The sequence below is a fragment of the Lontra canadensis genome, unplaced genomic scaffold, assembly GCF_010015895.1.
Source record: "Lontra canadensis isolate GAN:19392208 unplaced genomic scaffold, GSC_riverotter_1.0 scaffold18, whole genome shotgun sequence".
Taxonomy (NCBI): domain Eukaryota; kingdom Metazoa; phylum Chordata; class Mammalia; order Carnivora; family Mustelidae; genus Lontra; species Lontra canadensis.
This window is the reverse complement of record NW_022631012.1, coordinates 25,117,661-25,143,873: the sequence shown is the minus strand read 5'-3', so window position 1 is coordinate 25,143,873 and position 26,213 is coordinate 25,117,661. Positions and strand designations below refer to the sequence as shown.

Below are 26,213 nucleotides of genomic sequence, written 5' to 3'. Positions count from 1 at the left end.
CTCGGGACAGGGACAGGGACAGGACAGGGCGCAGCCAGCACTGCTCTCCATCCGTCCGGCAGAGCCGCTCCCCGTTTGCCTGCTGATGTGCTGGTTGTAACGGGGGATGCTGGAGACTGTCCCCACCGATTCTGACACACCTGCCGTGGGAACCCCTGCTGCACACACTGTCTCTTTCACCCTCGGGCCACAGTTGTGCGAGCTACAGAACTCTCTCAACTCTCCTCAACTTGACATTTAAAACTTGCACACGGACTGCGTCGAAGCAAAGTCTCCAGTGTGTGAAAGAGCACGTGTGATTTTTAAAATTTAGGTGGGACCTTATATTTATCCTGTTAACCCCAAGCTCTCTTGGTTGTTTTTAACTGCCTACATAATTGTGGTTTCCACTTCTGTATTCCAATATTTTTACTATTTTCCTGCTCTGCATTTTTTGTGGGCAAATTTCCTCTACGTCTATTTAAATTTGAAAAATGCATTGACAGGGTATAGCCCAGAAAAGAATCTTGCAGAAATCCAAAGGACAATTCCCTTCAGAGTGACATAACCTTTGGTGATGGTTATTCAACAAATTCCTAATGTGTCCTGTGACTAGACACCTGAGACCTTGCCCAATGCCATGCTCAAAGAGCCTATGCTGCCTCTGACACAACACTGCCATCGTAATCATTGATCACCAGACATTGATGCTGACAGCTCTGAACATTATTTTATAAGATAAGTTTGGCAGAATTAAACATCATAGGAAAGCCCTCATGTGATATATAATCAAAAGCCTCCCTCAAAGAATACTTTAAAAGAGAGGAAAATTATCACCCTTACAGGATGGAAGACAAACATTTTGAATTTCAGTATTTCAACACACCTATTATAACTAGAGTGTATTTAAAACAAAAACAAACTTCTAATATACATTCTACTTCTATTGTTACCATAATATTTTGGGGGAAGCAATTTAAAAAAAAAGGTATTCTTACCCAAAAAGCTGGGAGCCTCGGTAGGCTGGGGAGCGACGGAGTCATTATTCACAGAATCAACCGGGGTTACGTTATTTGTCAAATCAAGTGGTGTCATGCTGCCCCCAGAACTAATGGGTAGTGTATTATCCGTAGAGTCAGATATGACCGTATTCTGCACAGATTCTTCCAACTGAAGATCGTGCGCTGGGAAAAAACACCATTAAAATGCAACATTGTCGTAAGTCCATGATCACACACACAAAGCAAGGCTCAGCGGTTGTGTTAAGAAGAGGAGACATCAGGGCACCTGGGTGGCTCAGTCATGATCCCAGGGTCCCGGGGTCAAGCCCTGTTCTGGGCTCCCTGCTCAGTGGGGAGCCTGCTTCCCCGCTCCTGCTCCCCCTGCTTGTGCTGTTTCTCGTTAAACGAATAAATAAAATCTTAAAAAAAAAAAAAAAGGAGGAGGAGGAGAAAGAAAGGGAGGACGGAGAGGAGGAAGAGGGGAGGGAGAAGGAGAGGAGGAGGGAGAGTCGACCTCTACAGACACCCGCGCCTGAGTCCCCAGAGACTCTTGGGGCCGTTTAAGTCAGGATCTCACGAGTCTCAAAGGGGAGCCCCGGTGGGTTCTGTGCTGGGTGGGGAGTCAGTTTCAAGGTTCTGTCCCTCTGTCCCTCCCCCGGTCATGCGCACATGGGCGCTCATGCACACTCTCACTCAAATAAATAAATAAATCTTTAAAAAAAAAGAGTGGACTTCTAGAAATTTTATTCACATTGCTATGTTAAATTAGTGAGCAGTAAATTTTCATATTTATCCATATCATTTAATAAATCACATTTCTGTGAGTAACTTTGTAGTTCTTGGTTAGAAAACGTAACAGTCAAAGTCTAAGGCAATCCTGTAATAAATTTCATGCTCAGGTAAAACTGATTGATTTTAGGTGGTAGGTTCTGAAGAGCGACTTGTCTTCAAACTATTATAAATCTAAGGGATTTCAGCCGTCCTATTCTTATGCTTACATTGTACTACAATATTCTCAGGAAAGAAAATTAAATAATGTAACTTAAAATAAATCTCTGGAAGTAAGTTCCTCTATACATTTCTTACTTTTCTGTTCCTTTTTTTTAAGTTAACACAGTGACTAATTTTTTTACCAGATTTAGTGGGTGGTAACGTATCTTCATCTGTGCGGCTGAAGCGAAAACCTAGGTAAGCTCAAACATCCTTTAAGATCCGTCATTCTTGAAAGAAGGCCTGTAAATGGAGTAAAATGAGACGGAGGCGACTTACCTAAGTCCTCACAGGTGCTCTTGCATTGTTCCAGTGACATGAAGTTGTTCTGATTGCCCAGGCACCCGCCATACTTGAATTCTTCGCATTTCTTTGTCTCGTTGTTATAAAAATACCTGGTCATATAGCCTCGACAGAGTCCACTGTCTTCATCCAAAAAGCAGTAATCTGGCTTTTCTGGAAATTACCAAAATGTCAGAAAGCAAATGCTTTCTTGTGAATAATTGAATTATGCTGGGTGAATGTACAAGACAACTAAGTTGAAGTTATTTAAAGAGTAAACATGAAAAGTTAAAGGTACGAGGTAAAAATGAAACTTTATCCACAGCCGCACAATATTAAAATTGTCCACTACGTCTGCTGGGACGTTTAAAATAAGGAAGATGTATCTATTGCACACATTGTTGCTACTGAAATTTCAAGTTCTAAATTTCTCAACATAAATTAATAGGGCACCAACTATCAACTATTTCATGAGTTGAAAGAGTAAAAGATATTGTTATTTTACCCTTGGTTTGGAAGAGATATTCAAAAATTCATAATATTACAAAATATCATGGCAAAATTTTGGTTCAATTTTTTTTTTAGACCTACATGCATTGACATTTAGGAAAGATCTCGGAATATTTCATATTTTTCAGGTGTAGACTCTCATCAGGGAAAGAAGTATAATGTGTTGCTTCATTACAATGGTTTCAATTTTTTAAAATATTGGAGTAGGAGCTTTGAGGCTTATGGAAGCTTTCATGGCTATTCTTAGAAGTTCCTGAATTCTTATGCCAGAGTCTGTATTAAGTGAGGCATGACATCCTCTGCCTCTGTGTCTCCTGTTTTTCTTCTTCCCAGCATTGGAGTGACTCCAACAGTGCAAAGGCAGAAAGGAAATACATGTTCAGGGATTGGAGAGGCTTTTGAAAAAAAATCTAATGCCCATTCTTTGATAGTGGTCCAAACCAGATTAAACACAGCTGTCACAGAAGCTGTGCCACTGTGATCTACATTACAAGCCTTGTCTACATGCACACTCTGTAAAGAGGAGAATTAAACTTATTTTCAAAATGGTGATTGCAAGATATATGGAGCTTGAATTGGGCAAGGCCCCCATCTCCCCACTTTTTCCCTGCAACTATATTATCAGAGTGGCAAAAACGAACTGTCGTGTCCTTTTACATTTTAAAGCAACTTGTTCTATCTCAAGGAAGCAACACTCAGGAAGGTTTTACTATAAAAAGCATATATTTAATAATGATTTCTGCAGTAATTGCAAACCTTCAGGAAGGATGATCTCCTAGGAGAGCATTGTTTTATTAAATAAACATCCTATCTTCATGTAGTATAAAATATCTATCTTCTATAACTTCTCAAATTTCCAGTTTGAAAGTTATTTTGTTTATTGTTTATTGCCTCTTGTTTCTCAAGGTGAATGTTACTATTATCACCATATTGGCCATTTGTGGTTAAGTGTAGTTTATGGGACAAGGAAAAAAACTAATTCTTTAAATTTTTTTAATACTTTTTTTACAAGAGACTGAGGAAAAGATACATTCAGTTGCTATCATTTTTATTTGTCTTGGCCTTAGTATGTACTTCATAGGAAATTTTAAACCATCCTAACAGAGACTGTAAGAATTCTATGTTTAACAAAAAGGAGTAGGTAAAATACATTGCATATAAAGAATACAAAACAATAGGAAATTATGCTGAGAAGTATAATTAAGAAATTGGAAGTTGCTATTATTTATGAGGCCCCATTCTAAGGACATAAATTTATTTTAAGACGAACTTGAAATTGTACACTTGTAAAATAATTCTACTTGGGCCTACCGCTTAAAATAAGGTTACAAATCAGGAAATTCATGCCCCATATCTCCCAGGTAAAGTTGCACTCGTACTAAATCTGAAACACAATCCTTGCTCTAGGCTGAGTCTCGGTTAAAACACAGAATACAGATTTTTAGCGAGAAACAAACTTCCACTGGCCACATTGAGTTTTACTATTAAGTTCTGTTTGAGGCTGCACACTTGACAATTGTCCTAAACCAAACTATTTCGAAGAGGCTGTCCTGTAACTGTCCCAGTGTTGACACTGAGAAGCTATCATGAAGTTAGACTGAAGTGGGGATGCTTAGAGGTCTCATTCGAGGTCACATATCCATTTATAATATCAGCGAAGAATGAGAGAAGAGGAGCTCCTAACTGGGACACTAATTACACATGTACCTTATGGCCCCGTGGCCACCTGCTAAGCCCAGCGACTTCCCGGCCCACCTCCCTGACTCTGACAAATGTGTTCATTCAAGTTGCCTCTTGATCTTTCTCTTGCTCTGACACAACAATCTCCATCCTGGGGTCTCCTGCTTTCTGTCGCATCTCCTACAAATGATGAAGTCGAACTCTAGGCTGGGGCTTCTGGAGGCATGGTGATCTCCTGAGCAAAGCAATGTAACGAACCGAGCAGGTCATGAACGAAATTGAGGACATCTTGCTTTGCTCCTCAATACCACCACTATTCTAGGATGAGTAAGAAATCCATACACCTACATGGAACGGAGAGCATTCTTACCTTGTATCTAAGGAAATGTTATACTTTTCGTTTTAGTCAAGTTAATGCCAATCTGACAAAGCTCCTAAAAATGTTGATTTAGAACTTTTTAAAGGTAAAAGGGCTCTATTTCCCTTAATGTGCTCATTTTATAGTCAGGGAAAGAGGAGTTCCAATGGCAGAAGTGGTTCTTCTAGTTGGTAGCAGAGGTGTGCCCCTTTGCCTACCATAGAGGTCTTCCTCACACCTACTAATTTATACTGCGCTTTATAATATATACGGTTATGTTTTATATGCTGTCAATTTTTGACTGTGTGGAGCCAATAACTTTGGTAAAAATAAAATACTGCATTTTTGGAAAAATATAAATTAATTGAATTAGTAGAAGAAAAAGAATGATTGAATTCCAAATCATTACATATACATTAAATAGCATAATTTTATAATTAGTTTTATCTGCATACATTTTTTTCTTAATTTCACTTTTAAAAAATACCCTAACATTTAAATGTTGGTATTTCTTTTCACGAAGATATCATCTTTTACTTGGTGGATGAAACCCACTATTTGTAAATATCTTGCATTCTTTGATACCACAGATAACCAATTTCATTTAATTGGGACATGGAACATTTCTGTAAAGATTAATTCAATATTTATAGAAAGTTATTTTAAAATTTATAAATAAATACATCCACTGATAGTGTTTGTACAAACCTTGCCACTGAATTTATTTTATAAATTTTAATTCCAAAGTCTGGTAAGTCTTAAGTTTATCAGCCTCAAAACCTTTCAACTTTTTCTCACACATTTTAATCGAAGTCAGAAAAATTAAAATGTACTTTGAATTTTGTGACTCATTTCCCAAGTTAAATAATTTGATCTCTTTGTTCCGTTCTTCTCATTCAAAAGAAAATGACATAAATGGTAGTTGGACCAAGTCAGTTTCTAGACCTTTACTAAAAGGAATGTATTTCTTAATCTGCTGATACTTTTTCATGTGCTAATATAACACTTTAATCAGAAAATTATTTAATATAAATCTAAATTTAAAACCAATAAATAATTTAAATCACAAGATCAAAGTGTGCACACACAGTGTATAACGTTGGTGAGAGCAACCGCTTACTGCCGCGTCTGCATTCACTGCTGAGAACAGACTGGGACAGCTCGGAGACATGGACCAGCTCGGGGAGCTACTGGGTGTAACTTGCGGAAGACGCACGGTGCTGAGATTATCAAGGGACCAGGATCTGAGAACTAGAGTGAGGTTAGCGGCATCTAAGTTACTGCTCAGGAGATGGTAAAACACCATGTGCATGGCTGTGGGATTTGGCCGATCTGAGACTAAATACCATGCTGCGTCAGAAGGAGAGGACAAGACAGTGTCCGAAGACTTCCCTACCAAATACCATGTAGGCTGTTTTAAATGTTTCATTATATCGATACAAAATAAAACAATTTCAAAGATCATATGGATTTATGATGAACTCCATAGCAAAAACAGCTAAGAATCGAATTTCTAAGTGTCTTACATAAATTCTAATTAGCATATAAATGAATGTTTACCTTTTTCTAATTTTATCTTTGTCCTAGTCTTTGGATAAACTGCAAGAAAAAACAGTATGTGCATCAGTTACAACAATATATATAAATAAATTATATATAAATTTCAATTTAACAAACTAGGATGATGTATTTATTGCCATTAAAATTATTCTTACACAAAATGTCAACAAGTAGCTTAAATTTCTTATTTTCTCTAAAGATTAAATAATTTTAATTTTTATAAATATGAGGCTATCTACATTTTAACATAATAATGTCTTAAAACCAGGGTTGAAAGTTTCTAACACACTGACAAAAGTAAGAATTCGTGGTGAACTACAACTGCTATTCAAAAGATCCATGACTGAAAATCATTAAGGTAATGTGAAATATGAAAGTAATTCCAGCAGCGCACTTGGCATATCAGAACAGATCATTTCTACAGAGAAGTGGCAGTAGGGGAAGAAGAAACCAGAATCGTCTCCTTTCCTGATTCCTTTCCCGCTGCATTGCTTCAACCCAATCACAAGTTTTATTATGATTTCTAAGTACGGAAGAGAAATGAAGCAAAAAATATCTGTGACATATTTTTTAGTTTAACCGCAAAGAATTAATGGAATTACTCCACTCAGGACTAGAATGCTGCTTGTCTTTGACCCACTGTATTCAAGTATAGATTCTACGTTCTAATTTAAATGAATAGTAATGAAATGCAAATCAGTACAATATGTGAAGTTTTAATTTGCTCAAGTGGACATTAGGAAGGCTGAGTGATGTTTGTTGTACAATCGTTTGTTTTGCAGAGAAAAGCTTTGGTCAAGGCAGTTTATAATTAGTTGTGTAGCCAGAGAGATAGGGGTTGGGGGAATAAGTTGGTGTATATGCCCTTTCAGCCAAAAATCAACAGTTAGGGGATGCCTGGGTGGCTCAGTGGGTTAAAGCCTCTGCCTTCAGCTCGGGTCATGGTCTCAGGGTCCTGGGATCGAGCCCAGCATCAGGCTCTCTGCTCAGCGGGGAGCCTGCTTCCCCCTCTCTCTCTGCCTGCCTCTCTGCCTGCTTGTGATCTCTGTCTGCCAAATAAATAAATAAAATCTTTTTAAAAAAATCAACAAGTTAGGTTATTCTTTGCAGAGTAAAACATCTTTGAAAGAGAAGGTAATGAGGCCTCTTTTTAAAATTTTCCTATGCTTTATTAAATAGTCTTTAAAAAAACATATATATACAGTATTTTAGATATCAAGGAAACCTCAGGGTATCTCTCATTGTAAATAACCAACTGTCGATGTGTTTCTGTTAAATAGTGAATTGTCATAATTAGCTTATATTGAAATATTTTAATGCACAATTAACTTGTTACACTTTTAATTTACGAGGACAAAGAAAAAATATATACAGATAAATATTACATCAGACTAGAGTGCTAAATAATCATTTTTACTGTTTTGCCTATTGACAGTAGCCATTGGATAGGAACAGAGAAATGCTTGATTTCAGTGTTCATGCAATATTAAAAGAGATAACTTGTTTGTTTTCTGATTCCATTCCAAGTTGGGTTAATTTAGCTGGCGTACATGTGAACTAACTCAAATTTTTGTATTGGCATACTGGAATTTAAATATATTTGTGATACCAGTGATAATCTTTGAGGATTCTGAAAATAACATGGATACCCTATTTAATTGATATTTATGCCAACCAACTTTATTTAATTAATATTATGCCAGTCTGAAGAAATAGATGTTTTACAGCAAATTATCCAAATTATCTTTTCCTAGATTTATTTAAAGCATAACATATGTGAATTCACATTTTAAATATCTTATTATAATTATAATATCATTAATATCTAACAAATTAATTGGTAATTACATAACACATTTTAGTAATTTTACTTACCCCCTATTCTTTCTTCATCTTTTTCTCTTATATTGAGGACCAAAGGGTAAGAGCTTAAGACTAACTTTTAATGATCTTTATTTGTTGAAGTCAGCCTAGAAACTATTCTAAGCGGGTGGGAAAAGGACTGTAGGGTCAGAAGATTCTCATTATGACTGAATAGGTCTTCATGGTTCCAAACAAAACGTTAAATAATAAAGTTAAAGAAAAAGGAGGAATGTTAACATGCTCTTTAATTCCCTGTGGGGAAAATTCCCTTCTAAACCCCCCACGAAAAGCCACAAGTCACAACTAGTCCAGCCCGTAAAACAGCAGGCAGTGTAAGCCGCGTACTTCCGAGAGCCTTTGTGCCTGTTTCCAGAGTCAATGAAGTCCTGTGAAACTAAATACACTTTTAGCCACACCATAGAGGCTGACTGGCTAGAAAACTGAATGAGAATTTGATAATTTGATCTTTACATCTAATTCGCTAATTACCCACGCTACATTACAGCTATTTTTCTGAAATTAACAATCAAAGATAATATTGTTTAGGCTATAGGAAGAAAGCAACTGACCCGAAAGATAATCATTTTAAAAACCATGTACTTGAAGACATTTTACAAACTTAACTTTTCTTTTAAAAAAATTATTAACCTTAATTCCATGTTTCTATTATTAGATAGGAAAATACACCAAAAATTATACATATTTGGAAAAAATTAATAAAACAACTTTATGTGCAAAAGGAGAGCTGTGCTTACACGGCAAACTAAACACAGTCATAGTTCCTATTCTCTGAGATACGTGGCTTGCTTTTATTCTCAAACATGGCAGTTTACGAGATAGAGTTCTCACTGGTCTTCCCAAATAATACAAAGCTTCAGCTTTCAAGCCTTAATATAAAATATAAATCATATTTTGATTTTATGTTTCCTATACTTATCCCATCTACCCTTTACCTAGGAAAAGCACTTAAAGTGGTATATGAATTTGGGGGGTGCCTGGGTGGCTCAATCAGTTAAACATCCAACTCTTGATTTTGGCTAAGGTTGTGATCTCAGGCTCCTGAGATGGAGCCCCTTGTCGGGCTCCTGGTGGGCACAGAGCCTGCTTGGGACTCTCTCTCCCTCTCCCTCTGCCCTTCCTCTCCCGCTTGGTCACACATACTCTCTGTCTTAAAAAAAAAAAAAAAAAAAAAAAAAAAAGTAATATGAATTTCTATAATGAAACACTTAACATTCTGTCAATAGAATGTTAGCTAATTAAAAGTAATTAACACATATTAAATAAAAAACAACCAAAAATTTCTCAAAATAATCACATTGATCTTGGTTAACTATAAAATAATTAGGTTCTCAGCATAAAGAGGGCCACTTTTGAGAGATTTCACTGGCTGCTTCCATAATATTTATACCTTATCGCAGTAACTAAGCAGTGTGCTTTACATGTGCACAAAAATTTAAACTACTATGAGCATAATGAAAAAAATGTATAATTTAGCAGATAGAGACATTAACAGGCATGGCAGGATAAAAGGACAACGTGCTGATGTCATTATTTTCTAATGTTTTTAAGTGCTTTCAAGCCTACAGTCACATTATTTGCTTGAAAGGATCTTTCCCATGAACAAGTGATATAAATATTAGGATACATAGCATTAATGACTTTGGTCTGTGTGATCATCACATCCTCAATGTGCCCAGGAAGAAACTGAGCTTCAGAGAGTAACAACATTCAGGATTGAAACAAAATGAGCATTTGTCTCATTTATTACTTTTTATTAAACTGTTATTCTATTCATAACATAATGTGTACATCCTCATTGAAAGTCAGTTAACTCTGATGGTGTTGTCTCTTTCTGGATTATTCTATTCCATTGATTTCTGTCTGTCCTTATACTCACATCATCCTGCTCAATTTTGGCAGCTGTGCTATAACTCTTGAAATCAGATAAAGTCTGGAGCCCCTGAGTGGCTCAGACTGTTAGCATCTGACTCTCGGTTTGGGCTCAGGTCACTGTCTCAGGGGTGTGAGATCGAGGCCGACATTGGCTCTGAGCTCAGCGCAGAGTCTGCTCGAGGTCCTCTCTCTCCTCCCTCTCCCTCCCTTTCTAAGATAAACAAAGTCTTTTTTAGAAAATGGAAATCAGGTAAAGTCCTCCAAATTTGCTCTTTTATTCAGAATTATTTTAGCCATCCTAGGTCCTTTGTATTGTGTATCAATTTCAGAGTTGACTAATTAATACAGAAACAAAAGTGTGCTGGAATTTGATTGGCATAGGATAAAATTTCCAGGTCCATTTGTGGAGAATTTACATCTCAACTGAAGTGAGTCTTTCAATCTATTGTTTTATATCTGTGTTCACTGAAGTCTTATTTCCAATGGCTTTTTAACAATGTTTTATAGATTTCATTGTAAATGTTATGCACCTTTTAATTTAAATCCATCACTAAGAATTTTATGTTCCTGGGCGTCTGGGTGGCTCAGTGGGTTAAGCCTCTGCCTTCGTCTCAGGTCATGGTCTCGGGGTCCTGGGATCGAGTCCCGCATCGGGCTCTCTGCTCAGCAGGGAGCCTGCTTTCTCCTCTCTCTTCCTGCCTCTCTGCCTACTTGTGATCTCTGTCAAATAAATAAATGAAATCTTTAAAAAAAAATTTTATGTTCCACTATTTTAAATTGAATTTTTTAAATTTTGTCTAATTTTCTATTTGTTCATTGCCAGTATGTGTGTGTGTGTGTGTGTGTGTAAATATTTATACTGTCCTTTTATCCAATGAGATTTCTAAAATCATCTGCCAGTTCCTAAAATTTGTCATATATACAAGCAGGTTTTCTCTCAGTCATGGGGGTGCTCTGGGGTGTTCCATTTACAAATCCCTGTAATTATTTTCTCAAACTTAGGGAATTTCACCAAATGCATTTTGTTGTTCAGTGACAAACTCAAAGGGACTCTTGTTCTGACTTTTTAGCTTTTTCTCTACATATGTCCATTCTCTCCCACTTATTATGCCCCCAAACCCAGTGACCTCAGTCTCCGAATGTCCCATCTCCATATTCTCTACCAGGGAGACCACCATCCTGGGCTTGGGTTCCCCTCCCGTGGCTGTGGTTCAGAAGTGCCTTCATGCAGAAAGCTGGGGGGCCTGGACTCTCCTCACGTGGTTCCCTTCTCTCGGAGGCGACAGTCCTGCACTCCCTTTTGAGCCATGCCTGCCAACAGTTGCTTCATATATTTTGTCCAATTTTTCTAGTCATTCATATTATGAGAGAAAGTTCAGTTTCAGCTACTCCATTTAGCTGAAGATAGAATTTTCTCTTTAGGTGGTTTTCTAAAGCCTGGCAGCCCCTTCTCTATCTGCTAGTTCCGTCCTCACAGTGGTTTACTACACGAAACAGCCCTCATTCAAGCAGCGAGCGGCTTCAGAAGATGTAATAAGGAGATGGAAGCCAGAGCCTCGTCTCTATGTGGTAGGTAGGAATGACGTTGTAGAAGATACCATAGGCAAGGTGGTCACTGAAAGGCCAAATAATTATATTTGATCAAATTCTAAAGAAAAGGGTAACTTTTATACGATGGTGAAATAAAAGAAACAGGTGTGCATTACGGGAAAGAGGCCAGTTGACGAAAACGTTCAGGCTGCTAAAGGGAAAGATGAGAATCGGGGCCTCTAGCCGAGGTGCTGAACCTGCTGGTCAGCCCCGCACGGACGGACGCTTGGCCCAGCACGGACGAGAACAAGGTCCAGTGAATGGAAAATGACCAGGTGATCACCAAAACCAGAGGCCCCACAGAAGAGCCCCGAATGCTTGATCTGTGTTAGTAACATTTCCACACTTGTGCGGAGGAGAAGGAAGGAAGGAAGTGCTCAAGGGCAAAGAAATGCATCCACACCGGCCCTTCTCTGTCAGCTCTAGAACCTCACGGAGTCACACGGGAGACATTCTCTTTTTTCACCACAGTGAGATTTTCCCACATGCCAGGAGCATCATGAAGCCAAGGCTATTTTGTAAAAGCTGCTTGGGAAAGCATTATCCAAGTGAGAATGCAGAACTGTCTGCTTTGCAAAAAGCAAGACACCTCGTGTTACTAAAGATGCCCTCTCCATAGTGCTACCATTTAATTCAACTCGCTCTGATAACGCACTCGGGAAACGTGGGTGAGACACCGCGGAGATAAAGACGATTGGGATTCTTCTATCCCGTAAGTAGCTCACAATTCAGAAGAATCAAACAGACATAAAAGCATTCCAAATTTGGGCCAGCGATTATCTGGAATGTATCTCAGTGAGATGAGAAAACCATATTATAGTTTGTAAAATTCAGGGGGAAATGTTTTAGTAGGATTAAAGCAAAATAAAAGTGTTCCATAAAGCTTACCAGCAATGTAATATGATATACTCTGAAAAAAATATAATATATATGATATACTTTGAAAAATAATATAATATGATATACTTTGAAGAGTAAAAATATGAAAAGTTGGGCTTCGTAAAGTCTACATGGGCCAGTAAGGTTCATATTTTCTTTTCCACACTCTTCCATTCTCTTTAGGTAGAGAATGACTTAATTTTCTTATATGTGTATGAAACATCTATATATTTCTGCTCTCTGATGTAGTTTAGAATTTTCTAGTGAGTAGCTACTGGAAGGCTCAGAGCGGCTTTGACCGGAGGTAGCTATCGGGTCACTGTGCTGATGAAGGGAAGACTAAGTCAATGTGACTAACAATTTCCTTCCTGACAACTCACTGCTGCCCAGGAGGCAGAATTATACCCAATTCACTGAAGATATAAAATCAGTGAACTTAAAGGTTTTTCTTCTTTCTTTGTTATGGAGAAAAATATAGGATGACAAATGAGGCTTAATATAATTTGTAATAATGGATATGGAAAATGAAAAGCAGTAGTTGAACATGAATGCCAAAAATGTGAAAAAAATATTCCTTGGAATGTTCAAATAGTTCTAATTTCTTTTCCTAAAATTATCAAATCTATAATTAGATCCGATAACCCTAAACTTTTTTTAAAAGTTAAAGGAGCTTCGAGGCTCCTGGGTGATCAGTGTCTCCAGAAACCTACCTTCTGTACATTTTTCTTCGCAGTCCTCCAGAGTTGCAAATCGATTCTGATTTCCTTCACATCCCCCATACATAAATTCCTCACACTGCTGAGTGTGGATGTTGAAAAAAAATTGCTTAATCATGGCTCTGCATGGGCCATTATCCGGTTTCAAAGCACAAAATGAATGTAGAAGTTTCAGTGGCGGCAACTCGACATCTACAAGGTAAAAATAAAAGATACAGAACCTTTCATCCACGCAGTGATAATGTATTTTATTTCCTTTTCCATCTCTCCTGATCTTTCTTAAAAAGCACAACAGAAACAACACAGGCTGAAGAAACCAGGACAAGTTATTTAAAATTCTCAAAAAGGTAAATAACATTTATAAACATGCCAAATGAAAAATATTTTATCAACAATTAAACTTTAAGAGTAGAATAATTTTCTAGACTAGTGTTAGGGATTTGGTTTAAACGTACACAGTCAACCAGCATGGAAATGCGTACTCGTCGTAAGGTCACCACCGTGTTGACATTGCAAGTGAGTAGAGACATCTTTTTAAGCTCAGCAGTTTTTAGGGGTAGACATTAATGGGTAGCTCTTTGATTTGCTCTCCCTAATCCACAATTGTGTCATTTTTTACATACAAACAACTTTTTAAAAGCAGCAGTATACACATGTTCATGTAGATATATACACACACATATATTGTATTATCACACTGTATTAAGCCGTTCCCAAATTATGAAAATGTTGGTGTTTAGTATTACAAATACATATATATCATGGTCCATTCTTTTACTTACCATGGTTAGTTTTTAACAATGTTGAAATAACTTAATACTGTCTAGGTTTTAAAATAGAATGAGGCAATTTTTTTGATCTTGAGTTAGAATTTTTTTCCCTCAATATCCAACCACTTGTTTTAGTCACAGAGTAATTTCATATCTTGGGAAAGGACTTGTGTATACAGAAAACTCAATTTAAAATTTTAAGTTTTATAGAGTCTAATAATATTAATATAGGACTAATTTTAAGTAAGTTGCATTTGCTTATAGAATCTATCACTAAGATAGATACTGAAAATTGTGGTTGGTACTATCAGAATAATAAAAACAAAATAATATTATTTATACTTCTTGAGTATTGTCTATAATATATTTTCTAAGACGTCCAGTATTCACAACGATCACTTCTGAGGGACAGTGAAGCCTTAAAATGACCTAAGCCAATTTGCCCTTTAGAGGGCAGCAGTATGCTGCTAGAATAAAACTGATGAAGTCTGGGTATCTTCCAAAAGGAGTTTAATGCACTATAAATTTACTTCGAAATAATATGAATGGATGTCACCATTTAAAAATACATGAAACATTTTAAAAGAATTAAATAAAAGAACGAGTTTGTGAATATATAACCACCTAGAAGGAAATCAATTTTGAATATCCTATAGTTTTAAAACTTCTGTGAATTTTTTGAAAGAGAAGATATAGATATCATAAAAGTTGGATTAGATAATTTTATTAAGTATCTTCTACCCTCCAGCTTTTGTTACCTTAATGATCTACATCGAGTTAATGTCAAGTGTGATCCACATTTCGATAGTGTTAGAACTCTTTATGATAAAATAATTGGAGGGACGCCTGGGTGGCTCAGTGGGTTAAATCCTCTGCCTTCGGCTCAGGTCATGATCCCAGTGTCCTGGGATCGAGCCCCGCGTCGGGCTCTCTGCTCCGCAGGGAGCCTGCTTCCCTTCCTCTCTCTGCCTGCCTCTCTGCCTGCTTGTGATCTCTCTCTCTGTCAAATAAATAAAATCTTTAAAAAAAAATTTTTTTTTAAATTTAAAATAATTGGAATTTTTTGTTAATTTCTATATGAGTCATAAAATGATAAGTAAGCCCTGAAATCTTAGAAGGTTTAAAAATATAGCTTTTTATATGTAAGTTATTATTATTCATTCTTATTCATTTCACAGTAATTATTTATGAGCATGTGAATTTTATCTCAACCACTCATCCAGCTTTTAAACTTAAAAAAAAAATCAAAGTTTAATTTATAAAATGCCAAATCATCATTTTGATTTCTTGGATAACTGAACTGACAATTTTTTCAATTGAAATAAGTTGAGCTGACAGAAATGATAGAACAGTAAATTCTCAGGTCCCAAATTTGATCAGGTAGAAAAACACAAAACAGAGATTATGACACACAGATCTTCATCTACTAAAGACACGGATATTTTCAGCACCAAACACAGTTTTCATTAATTGGCTAATTAGCAGGTTAGCTAATTATTACTAGTCAAACCTTTCACTAATGTTGAATTTTATGCACCTGCGCACTCGTGCGTTTTCAACTTCCTATGTGGTTATGTGCAAACAAAAAAATGTAATTTGAGTCTTATCTCTATGATATTTTAAAATAATTTTATACCGATTACATACCTTCCCTAACGCCAATCTCTATAACATACATGTAAATAGCTTACCAAAATGAGTCAATAACCATTTATTGACATACAATTTTTTCTCATTTCTTTTCAATTATGTGCCTAATATTTTATGCTGATGAACTTATTTGAATATGATTGGCTTTAAAATATCTCTCAAGGCATATCAAAAGTTTCTGGCACCTAATAATGTGGGTACTCCAGAATTATAATTTTCCTTAATGTTCTTGGATGTCCCTGAAATTCTTTTTTTTTAATTATATACACAACTACTTTTCTCTATAGAAATTCATCATATATATATTATAGCACTTATATACACATTATATATAAAATAGCATTTTAGAGAGTTGGTAAAAATATTTTTCATAGATAAATATGTGAATATAAATAAAAAAGTGATTAATGAAAAAATATGTGCTTTCCATTCATCACTGAGGTTACAATTGTCAGTTTGAAATAAAAAATAACTAAAAGCCTTTTCAGAGTAGTAGTACACTTGCGAATAATTGTAAATCGTGCTTACATTCTCTTTCTTGAAGATTTAGAATACGGTCCCTGATCTTGTTCTTAAGAGCTGTGAGAAGCTGGAAGACTGCATCTAAGACCCTACAGTGCATTTTACTGCGAGCAGACCCACGGCAAGTATCAGTGTATGGGCACGATGTGTTTTTACACTCTACACACATTTTTATGCGACTGATAAAAATCTGATTCATCATCAGTTCTATAAATATCTGATCTTAGAATCAGATCGCAGAATCTCAGAAGTCACATATTTAATTTTGAGAAATGAGCTAGGAATAATAATAATCTGGTATTCTCAATGATATGGCTCTACACAATTACTTCAGAAATCCCTGTAGCGCTCCTCAGACAATATGATGGTCCCAGATTCCCACATCAACGTGACTTCAGATGTCTACAGACACAGGTGTACAGGTGTACAGGCAGATGCCCGCAGTGTAATTCTCTACCTGTAGAACCCGGGTGGGGCTTCACCTACTACCTGAGTTGCCGTACATATTTAGGACAACTAGTTTCTATAAATAGTAACTTGTGTGAGATTCTTTCTCATTGATAATTCCTCTGGTTCGGACTTTTGATACACCTGCTAGTACTTTTCGTCATGCCGAACTTGTATTGTACATTTTCTCTATTAAGCCTGGGCCACCGAGTTCAACTCATTGTTGAGGATTGTGCCACCAGATGGTGGTCGTCCGCCACGGAAGTCAAAGTTGGTGCCCGTTTCTGTCCTTGTCGTAGTCACACTAGCTCATGTTTACGCAGTACTGTGCCCCAGACATTTGGTGATTATATTACTTAGTAATCACACCAACCTTCGAAAGGTATTCTCTCCATTTACAAATTACAAAACAGCACCTCAGAAACTGACTGCTCAGTTCGCACCACAAGCACTGGCTGTAGAACTGACCCCCACCTCGTTTTACGCCAGACAGCCCCCACGCTCATAGTCAAGTGATATTGCCAGAGATCTGCATGACCAAGATTCCTCAACAGGCATTTTAGGTCTAGCACATAAGATTTAATTCTAGAATACATTTTTTCTCAAACTGACCTTATTAAAACTGAAAATGTTTCAGCTATGAAAGGTAGGTAATTCTATATCAACTTCCCAAGTGAAACACTAAGAACTGTAGTTCATTAATTTATTATCTAATTATTCATCTTTACCATTCGCACTTTAATGTATTTCTTAGATGCATCCCATACTAGAATACTCTTTTAAGCAGTCAGCCTATGACCCACCCTTGGCAGAGCGTCCCTGACATGGGGGAGTGATGAGGTGTGGTCTCTCCGGTGCGGTGCCCTGCTGCTCCACGCAAAAGGGATGGGAGTCTGTCTTGGTTTTCATTTCTCACCTTGGATAAATCTCCTTGAAAGTTAACAATCCTGTGTTGGTCATGGGGCAGGCGCTGCGCAGTCATGGCAGATAAGATAGTACATTGGGGGGCAGTGACGCCCCCCGTCATGTAGCCTGTGGACACTGAAGACTTACAAACATTCAAGAAGTTCAAGGTGCTCGGAGAGCTCAGCTTGTCTGCAGGGTCAGGGACAGCTTTCCCGAGACTCGAAGTGGAGACTTAAGCAAAGTGTTACTGACAAGGATCCACCTAACCCCACGTAACTAGAAGACATGTACGGGGCGGTGGGATAGGAATTTAATCTGATGCAGCCACAGGAACAGAATTGTGGTTTTTAGTGTATCATTTTTATAATTGACTTTTTGCATTTTATGTTTCACTGTCCCCTCCCCCTGTCCCGGGACATTGGATAGCAGGCTCATGATAATATTTGGGGACATGTCATGTCATTCTCCTGGAACTTGTGTGGAAACAAAGAGCTTTAAGATAACTTGCTATTTAAGAGTCTACATGCTGTGCGATCCTTTCACGAAAAGATTTGGTTTGTCTGGCAGCGAGGAACACAGCCAGACGCTCTCTGCAGTCTCCGTGCCGGAAAACGGGCCAGGTGCTTTTGTGCAGTTTATGTAACAACCATACGAACAGTTTCTGCATCACGTACGTATCACCTAAGACACTGGGAGTCAGAGCCTTTACATAACTCATCTAATTCTGCAAAGCTACCATGTGGCAAACCCCATGCACGAACTCAGGCCTGCCTGATGGTGAATTGTATAAAAGACACCTGTCTTCCTCCCAGCGCTCCCTGCGAAGCTTCTCTCTCGCTCTAAGGGAATTTTTAAAAAAGAGCTTATCGCTAATATTTTTATTATCAAAAAGTTTACTGTATTTCATCTTCCCTGCTAGTTGGACTGATTAGGAAAAAACCTACTATTGCCTTGTGAGAGAAGTGATAAAATCTTCCACGTTTTTCTCTAAGATGATAGTGCCCTATTCCAGGAAGTGGCCCACCGCTATAAAAAGACGGCATGACCTTGGCACTGTGTGATAAATGGTATCTTCAAAATCGCATTGATTCTGATGTGGGATCAGCTATTTCAAGATTAAAAACAAAACAAAAGCAAAGAAACCCCAAAACTGGTTCAGATTGTGCAACCGGTTTCGTGATCTTCACATCTAGCTTTCAGATTAAAAAAAAAAAAAAAAGTTTTCTTGGCCAGAAAGTTTTGGTTTGTTCTGAATTTATGGAGAGATTTTAAACTCCAGCTGAATTACAGATGGTTTGTTCCAGTTTCTTGGTGGACTGTAGCAGCCTAACAACGTCAGGAAGCTTCGGGGGACCCGGCTTGCGTCTTCTCAGCCTAACTGAGGGACGTCAGAGTAGGTGAGTACTGGGGACCCTTTCTCCTCCCATTTTCAGGACCGGTTGCCTGCTTTTTTCCCTTTTGGGACTTTATTCTCTACTTTCCTTCTCTTCTCAGCTTCCAGAATATTAGAAACCTTCTCTTTTAATAAGTGAGACAAATGAAGAATTAGAGCCCAGATTCTCATTTTATAAGACACATTATAGTGTTTACTTTGTTAAATAGTGTCTCATCTTTAGGAAGTTTTTCTAACAATATTTTATTTCCAGTGACAATTTAAGTCTCCCCTGTGAAAGTGTGAGATTCTTGAGAACTTGGTCTGAGTCATCGCTGCTTCCCCAGTACCTACCGATTTCAAGCACATAAGATGTAGTTATTCCATCTTTATCAAAGGGAAGTACATTGAACGAAATCCCCTCGAGAGTGGTTGGATATGAAAAAAGAATGTGTGTGGAAGTCTTCGGTACGTCGTCAACATACCAACAGAAGCTGTCACTTCTGTTTGTATTGTCTCACTACCACCAATGACTTGAGATCTCTACCAATAATTTACTAATTTGCCACAAAATGCTAAGAAAGAAATATATAATAATAATCACTATACAATTTTCTCCTTGTTCTGTTGCTGATTGTTAGTATTTTATGTTTAGATACGGAGATTTATAAGATTAGAACTAACTTGTATTAAGCCAGATCTCCTAATGTCCTGTTTGACTAGATTCTCACACTGGACTTATCTCGGAAGTTGTTTTCTTGAGAATAAGGCAAAAAGTGAATGTCTGTAGTTTCCTTCCCTTTCTCACGCTTTTCCCAGCTACAGGATGGCACCAAGGTTCACAGCTGTTTCTACAGTACTTTGCTCCTTGCAACTGTCCAGAGATACTTCTGAAAAAAAAGAAGTCTTCCTTGCTAATATGACTTTTTTTGGTCTAAGTTTTTTTTTTTTTTGACAGATTACATGTAAGACATTTCCCAAGAAGGATGCCACTTCATAGAAGCTAATTTTCCCACACAATGGAGAAAAACATATTACATTTTGGGATCAAAATTGAGAGCTTTAACTAGCTGAAAAATATGAATGCTTCTAATATTTTACCTGTAATATCTGCATAATCTTCAGTTTCAAGGACAGCACTAAGAGGGGCAGAGGCACAATCAAGCAGTAGATACACAGACACCCAAAAAATCTGTTCTTTCTTCATTGTATAAATCATCTCTGAAATACAGAACCCAGATATATTTAATTAAAAGTTAATGTCAAATTATCTGTAGACGAGTAGGAATCTGATGCAAATCTCCAAATGTAAATTTCTATGACACTTAATGTCCACAGATTCCATGAGTCGTGTTTAAAACATGTGTACATATCATTCGACATTGTAGATGCACAAATGTGCAGTGCGTATGTCTAATACTATTCAGGTATGCAGCTCATAGTTCAACCTCGAAAATGCAAATGAAAGTAACAACTGATCAACATGCCTAAGTATCACTAAGACCCATTTTCGTGTACAGCTCTATTTGCCACATCTCTCTCGCACCTATTCTTTGTCAGTCAGAATTAACTATATTTTAATATTCTGGCATTTTTCTATTATTTCATTAATGCAACTTTCAATTCCCGACTTCTCTTTCCCATGGCTTCAGATCTTTTCTTTAAAAAGAAAGACATTTTCCAAAGTTTTGTTTTTGTTTCCTTTAAAATATATTTGTTTATATAACCAATTTTCAACCCAGATTTTCTATGAGACAGCAGACACAACCGGAAAAAAGAAACCTGTGGCGTTCCAGCAAGTCCTTTACCCCAGTCTCTCACCCTCAATTTAGGGAGTTATCTGATTCCAAAGAGTCTCACGGAAAAGTGACGAGAGTGATAAACCGACACATTTACACTCTGAAGGAAACAGATTTCAGCAGGAGAGTGAGACTTCCTCTTTCAAAATGATTTACAGACCCACAATAAAAAATAATGGGAAACCACACTGAAATTTGTTTAGGGTCTTTCTACTTCAGATTCAGAGGCAGAAGGAAGTGTGTTCATACAGCTCAGGAAGAGAGAAAGCAGCAGCATAGGAACCTGTCCAGCCACTGATGTTATCGGAGTCAGGAGCGAAAGAGAAATCTTATCAGTGAACCTCACAAATGCAAGAACAGATACTCCATCTGAAATAATGTAGAGAATTCTCTGTTTACTCCTCGAGTGAATCATAGCGGCAATATCCAGCATTACGGTGTGTGCAGCTTTATACTAAATAGTAAAGTAATGCCATTTGGATTTAAGCTTCATTAAAATCACTAGTGAAACGTACAACCTATTTTTTCACAACACTTTGTAAGTGTTAGCATGTGTTTGATTTTCTGTCAGTAGCCACGTTATATACCTTCTATGTCATACCTAAACTATTTGAGTCCACAAATATATATGTGTATATATATGTAGGTGTGTATATGCATACATAAATAATTTTGAAGAGTCAATCAGCTAAACTTCAAGTCTTTAATCTTACGTTTGAAAATGTAGTTTTCAGGGCACCTGGGTGGCTCAGTGGGTTAAGCCACTGCCTTCGGTTCAGGTCATGATCCTGGAGTCCTGGGATCGAGTCCCGCATCAGGCTTCCCTTGCTGTGCAGGGAGCCTGCTTCTCCCCTCCCTCTGCCTCTCCACGTGCTTGTGCGCTCTCTCTCTCTCTCTCTCTCTCTCTCTTTCTCTCTGTGTCAAATAAATAAATAAAATCTTTAAAAAAAGAAAGAAAGAAAGAAAATGTAGTTTTCAGAAGGCCTGGGTGACTCAGTCAGTTAAGCATCTGCCTTAAGCTCAAGTCCTGATCCCAGGATCCTGGGATCGAGCCCCGAGTCTGGCTCCCTGCTCAGCAGGGAGTCTGATTCTCCCTCTCCTTCTGCCCCGCTCTCGGCTCATGTTCTCTTTTTTCAAATAAACAAATGAAATCTTAAAAAAAAGGGAAAATGTATTTTTCAAGGACTCTTCTGTCTCCATTAGTTTCTTTCAGATATACAACCCCGTCGTATTTTGAGTGCAAAATATAGCCCAAGTTTGTGTCCCATCACTTAGGGAACAGGCTAAAGTTGGGTGCCTACGACCTTGATGAGAAATTGGGGTCTCAACCCACCAAGTTACTTCTTTAAAACTAGTGGCTTAGAGTGTCGTTTAATTTCAGTCGTTTCAGACTTTCCTTGGTTGCAAGGATCAGAAGCAGATCCAAGGGTTCAGGCCGTTGGGGTCAAAAGGCCATCAGCTCCTTCATCCCGAGAAGGTGGAAAATCCCAGGTTCGGGCGGGAGGTGAGCGTCGGGGCGCTCAGGCCGCCGCGCCCCGCGGACGACTTAGGGTCCTTCAGCGCAGCGCGGGTTCCCGCGTAGGACGCAGCGAACTGCGGTTTCCAGGGTTTTGACCTTAAGAGATTCTTCCTTCAAAACAGTGTGACTGGGACGCCTGCGGCCTCGGTGGGTGGCCCGGGTCATGGTCCCAGCGTCCTGGGGTCGGCCCCGCATCGGCCTCCCGCCTACTCGTGATCTGCGTCTGTCAAGTGAACGAATAAAATCTTCGCAACAGCGTGGCGGCCTCTTCCCACCGGCCGGGGTCAAGCAGCCCGAGGGCGGCCCCGAGGCTTTCCGGGTGGAGCAAGCGCCGTCCCGGCCGGGCCGCGCCGTCTCGGGTGAGGCGGGGACCCCGCGCGGACCCTGCCGCCGCCGCGGGGCTCTGGGGTCTCGGGCGCCGACCCGCTTGCAGACGAGCGGACGCGCGTCGGACGGAGCGAACCCCAAGCCCCGCGCCGCGGCCGACCCAGAGCCCCGGTTCCAGCCGCGGGGCCGCCCGCAGCGACCGCGGGACCGACCGCAGCGACCGCGGGACCGACCGCAGCGACCGCAGGAGAAACCGCAGCGACCGCGGGACCGACCGCAGCGACCGCGGGACCGACCGCAGCGACCGCGGGACCGACCGCAGCGACCGCGGGAGAAACCGCAGCGACCGCGGGACCGACCGCAGCGACCGCGGGACCGACCGCAGCGACCGCGGGACCGACCGCAGCCGCACGGCTCCGCGGGGGCGGCCGCAGGCCTCGGCGCGAAGTCGCTGCGGCACTTGGACGCGGCGGAATCGCAGACCAGACGGCGCGGCCGGGCCCTTCAGCCGCGTCTCGCAGCCGCCCCCGCGCCCGGGCCCGTCGGGAGAAGCCGCGCGGAAGCCGGACCCCGGAGGGTCCGGGACGAGCGACCACCTCGAGAGGACACGGCGGACACGATGCTCGGGAAGAGGCCGGCCGAGGTCCCGGGGCCGGAGACGGGCGGCGCCCGGCGGAGCAAGAGCGTCCCGGGGCCTCGCGGACCGCGGCTCGGGCCCCCCAGACCCGCCCCGCGAAGCCGGCGCGGCGGGGGGCGAGCGCACGAGGCTCGTGTACGGAAGACGAGGCGTCGCGGACGCCTGTGCGATTTCCCCTAAACACCACGGGAAGGGGTCGGCGTGGACCGGGCGCGCCCCAGAAGGCCAGCGCGGGCGGCGAGCAAGCGCGTCCGAGACGCTTGATTCGTCGTGACGAAATTCCAGAGGAACACGCTGGCGACACAGGGCGGCAAGAATCCCTAAAAGCTGACGCCGGGAAATAGGAAAACGGACAGCCTACGAGCAAAGTGACTTGCCGGTTACGCGACCATCTGAGTCACTGTGTCCCCCAAACCTTGCACGGAGTCCCGACTCCCAGGAGTGACGGTGTTAGGAGGTAGGGTCTTTCGGGGAGAATTAGGTCTTAATAAGATCCGTGTTCTTACAGCAGCGACCCCACAAAGACCCCCCACCCCTCCTCTATGTGAGGACACCGCAAGAAGGTGCGAGCTAGGAACGGGAAGACGGCCCTGACTCTTGCCAATCCCCTTTAATTTCTAGTTCAATACCGGAAGTTATTTAAGCAAGAATACATTATATAAATGTGATGTGTCAGTGACTAATTGTGCATGATACTACGTGAAACACTAAGAGAGATTAAGAAACCTAGAGGAAGCCTTGATCCTTAGGAATTTACATGTAACCAACTGAACTAAATAAAAATGCAACGTTAAATGCCTAGATAAATGGTCAAGGATCTTTGTATATGCCAGGCACATAGTAGTAGAAAATGAACATAAGTTAAATTACTTAACTTGAATAAAAATAGTATTTATTTTGGGGGCAACAAACTAAAAATCCTAAACTTACCTCTGCCGGCAACCTGTTAAATAACCTTTGGAAATAAATTTATATATTTATTTTAATGATTTTATTTATTTATTTGACAGACAGTGAGAGAGCATACAGGGGGAGCAGGCAGAGGGAGAGGGAGAAGGAGGCTCTCCACTGAGCAGGGAGCCCAACGCCGGGCTTGATCCCAGGACCCTGAGATCCTGACCTGAGCTGAAGGCAGACGCTTAACTGACTGAGCCACCCAGGCGCCCCATATTTTTTAACCTGATTTATAAAACATGATTTTGGCTACATTGTCCTTAAATCCCATTCAAGTTCTAAAAATTTATGCATTTTAATTAACATATTTTATACACGCCACAGAATAATTTATAGTTATGTTGTAGAACTTACATCTTCCATTCACTTTAATGCTAATCTGCAGCATCAATTTTATCCTTTTAGGTCAAGATGTGTTCTCAGAATATAAGTTCAGCAAGATGTTATTAGCTGTTATAAAAAAAAAAGTGTTCATAGGTTAATACATATTTAAGTCTGAATTAAAAACCTTATATAGGTTTCTCAACTGTAGGATGTTTATAGGATCCTTACTATAGTAGTGTGCAATTGTATCTTCTATGGGAGAGTATAGTCAATGTATTTCCAAACTTATATGACAAGGGGCTATTTTCCCATAAAATATTTCTGGAAAATTCCTTGACAAATAATGTTACATTTAAGGAGAAGTCAGTAGATTATCTGATCTAAAAAAATATTAAAAAGCATGGTGTGATCTGTGCTTTAATAAAATCCGGCGTGGATAGCAGGACATGGAGAGGGGAAAATTTAAGTGGAACTGGCCGCTGGAAAGTCGCAGAGGATCAGACTGAAACTATGAACGGGAACCGTCAGTGGAGCTACAGGGCCAAGGGCAGGTCTGAGAGACGTTCTGAGTTGAGTATTGCGGAAACTGAGTGACTGAGTAAATACAGGATATGAAGGACAGAGAATTCAAGTATATCCTGGGTGATTTATTGTGCTGGGCACACAAATAGGTAAATTAATATAAGTACTGATTGGCGTGCGTAGTAGGGATGAATTCAGTCTGGACAGATTGTGTTCTCAGTGGACCTGTATAAAGGCAGTTAAAGACATCGGACAGGAGCTGGGAAGTGTTTTGCTGAATCATCATCATCGCGAGGCAGGGTCATTTCACCAAGGGAAACGGTGCCAGTAAGTCGTTCCCAGCTCCCCCTTCAACTTTACTTCCTACACGTCTTTCCTGTAATTGCTTGGCTTTATGGACACTGCCTACTATTCCCCTGGCTACAAAGAAACTGCTTATTTTTAAACAAACCATACTCATTCTAGGTGTACTACACTGAAACTCCTGTTTCTTGTGACAGGAATGCTGTCCTCCAAGACCCTGGAACAGCAGACTCCTCCTTTAGGAGCCTTTCCAGAGATCTCCCCCAGAAGATTTTCTTCGAGCACCAGATTTAAAAAGTAAACACCACTGGTTCCTTATCATTTTCTACCCCGGTAACCTGGTTTTTCTTTTTTAAGTTTCTTTGCCTTTTCAGTGCTAAACTGTAGAAGTTCTTTATCTGTTATAGATATAAATTCCATGCCAAATGAAAACATTATATATATTCTATCTTGGTTTATGTCTTATCTCTTCTTTTTCATATACGGGTCTTGATGAGCACAAGTTTTTATTTTTAGTAAATTCGATTTTTAAAAATAAATAGTTCAGTAGCTATTAGTTTATCTACAAGTTGAACAAACATTGCCCAGTCACTTTTAGAATACTTTATTATCCTCTAAGAAAATTCCCCACCATTAACCCTCACCTCCTTGCTTCCCAATTTCTGTCTCCGCATATCACCTAATTCTGCACAGCTCATATAAATGAAATAATGCACTATATGGCCTTTTGTGTCGAGCTTCTTTCATTCATGTCTTCAAGGTTTGTCCATGTATAGCATATACCAGTATGTCATTTATTTTTATTGCTGAAAATATCCTATTGTACAGAGATACCATAATTGATCCATGTATTAGTTAGT

The 26,213-nt window shown here is 39.5% G+C and overlaps 1 protein-coding gene across 1 annotated transcript in view; it reads right to left on the bottom strand.

Annotated features, from left to right (window-relative positions):
- The window catches only part of TFPI (tissue factor pathway inhibitor), a 62,222-nt gene that overhangs the window by 16,966 nt on the left and 19,043 nt on the right, over window positions 1-26,213 (bottom strand). Inside the window, exons 2-7 of the mRNA XM_032860262.1 lie at window positions 24,559-24,654; window positions 20,070-20,189; window positions 13,296-13,493; window positions 6,361-6,399; window positions 2,250-2,426; window positions 978-1,163 (exon numbers count right to left, since the gene is read on the bottom strand). Of these exons, the coding sequence (XP_032716153.1) occupies window positions 978-1,163; window positions 2,250-2,426; window positions 6,361-6,399; window positions 13,296-13,493; window positions 20,070-20,187 (718 nt within the window). The 5' untranslated portion in view covers window positions 20,188-20,189; window positions 24,559-24,654. The remainder of the gene's footprint in view (window positions 1-977; window positions 1,164-2,249; window positions 2,427-6,360; window positions 6,400-13,295; window positions 13,494-20,069; window positions 20,190-24,558; window positions 24,655-26,213) is intronic.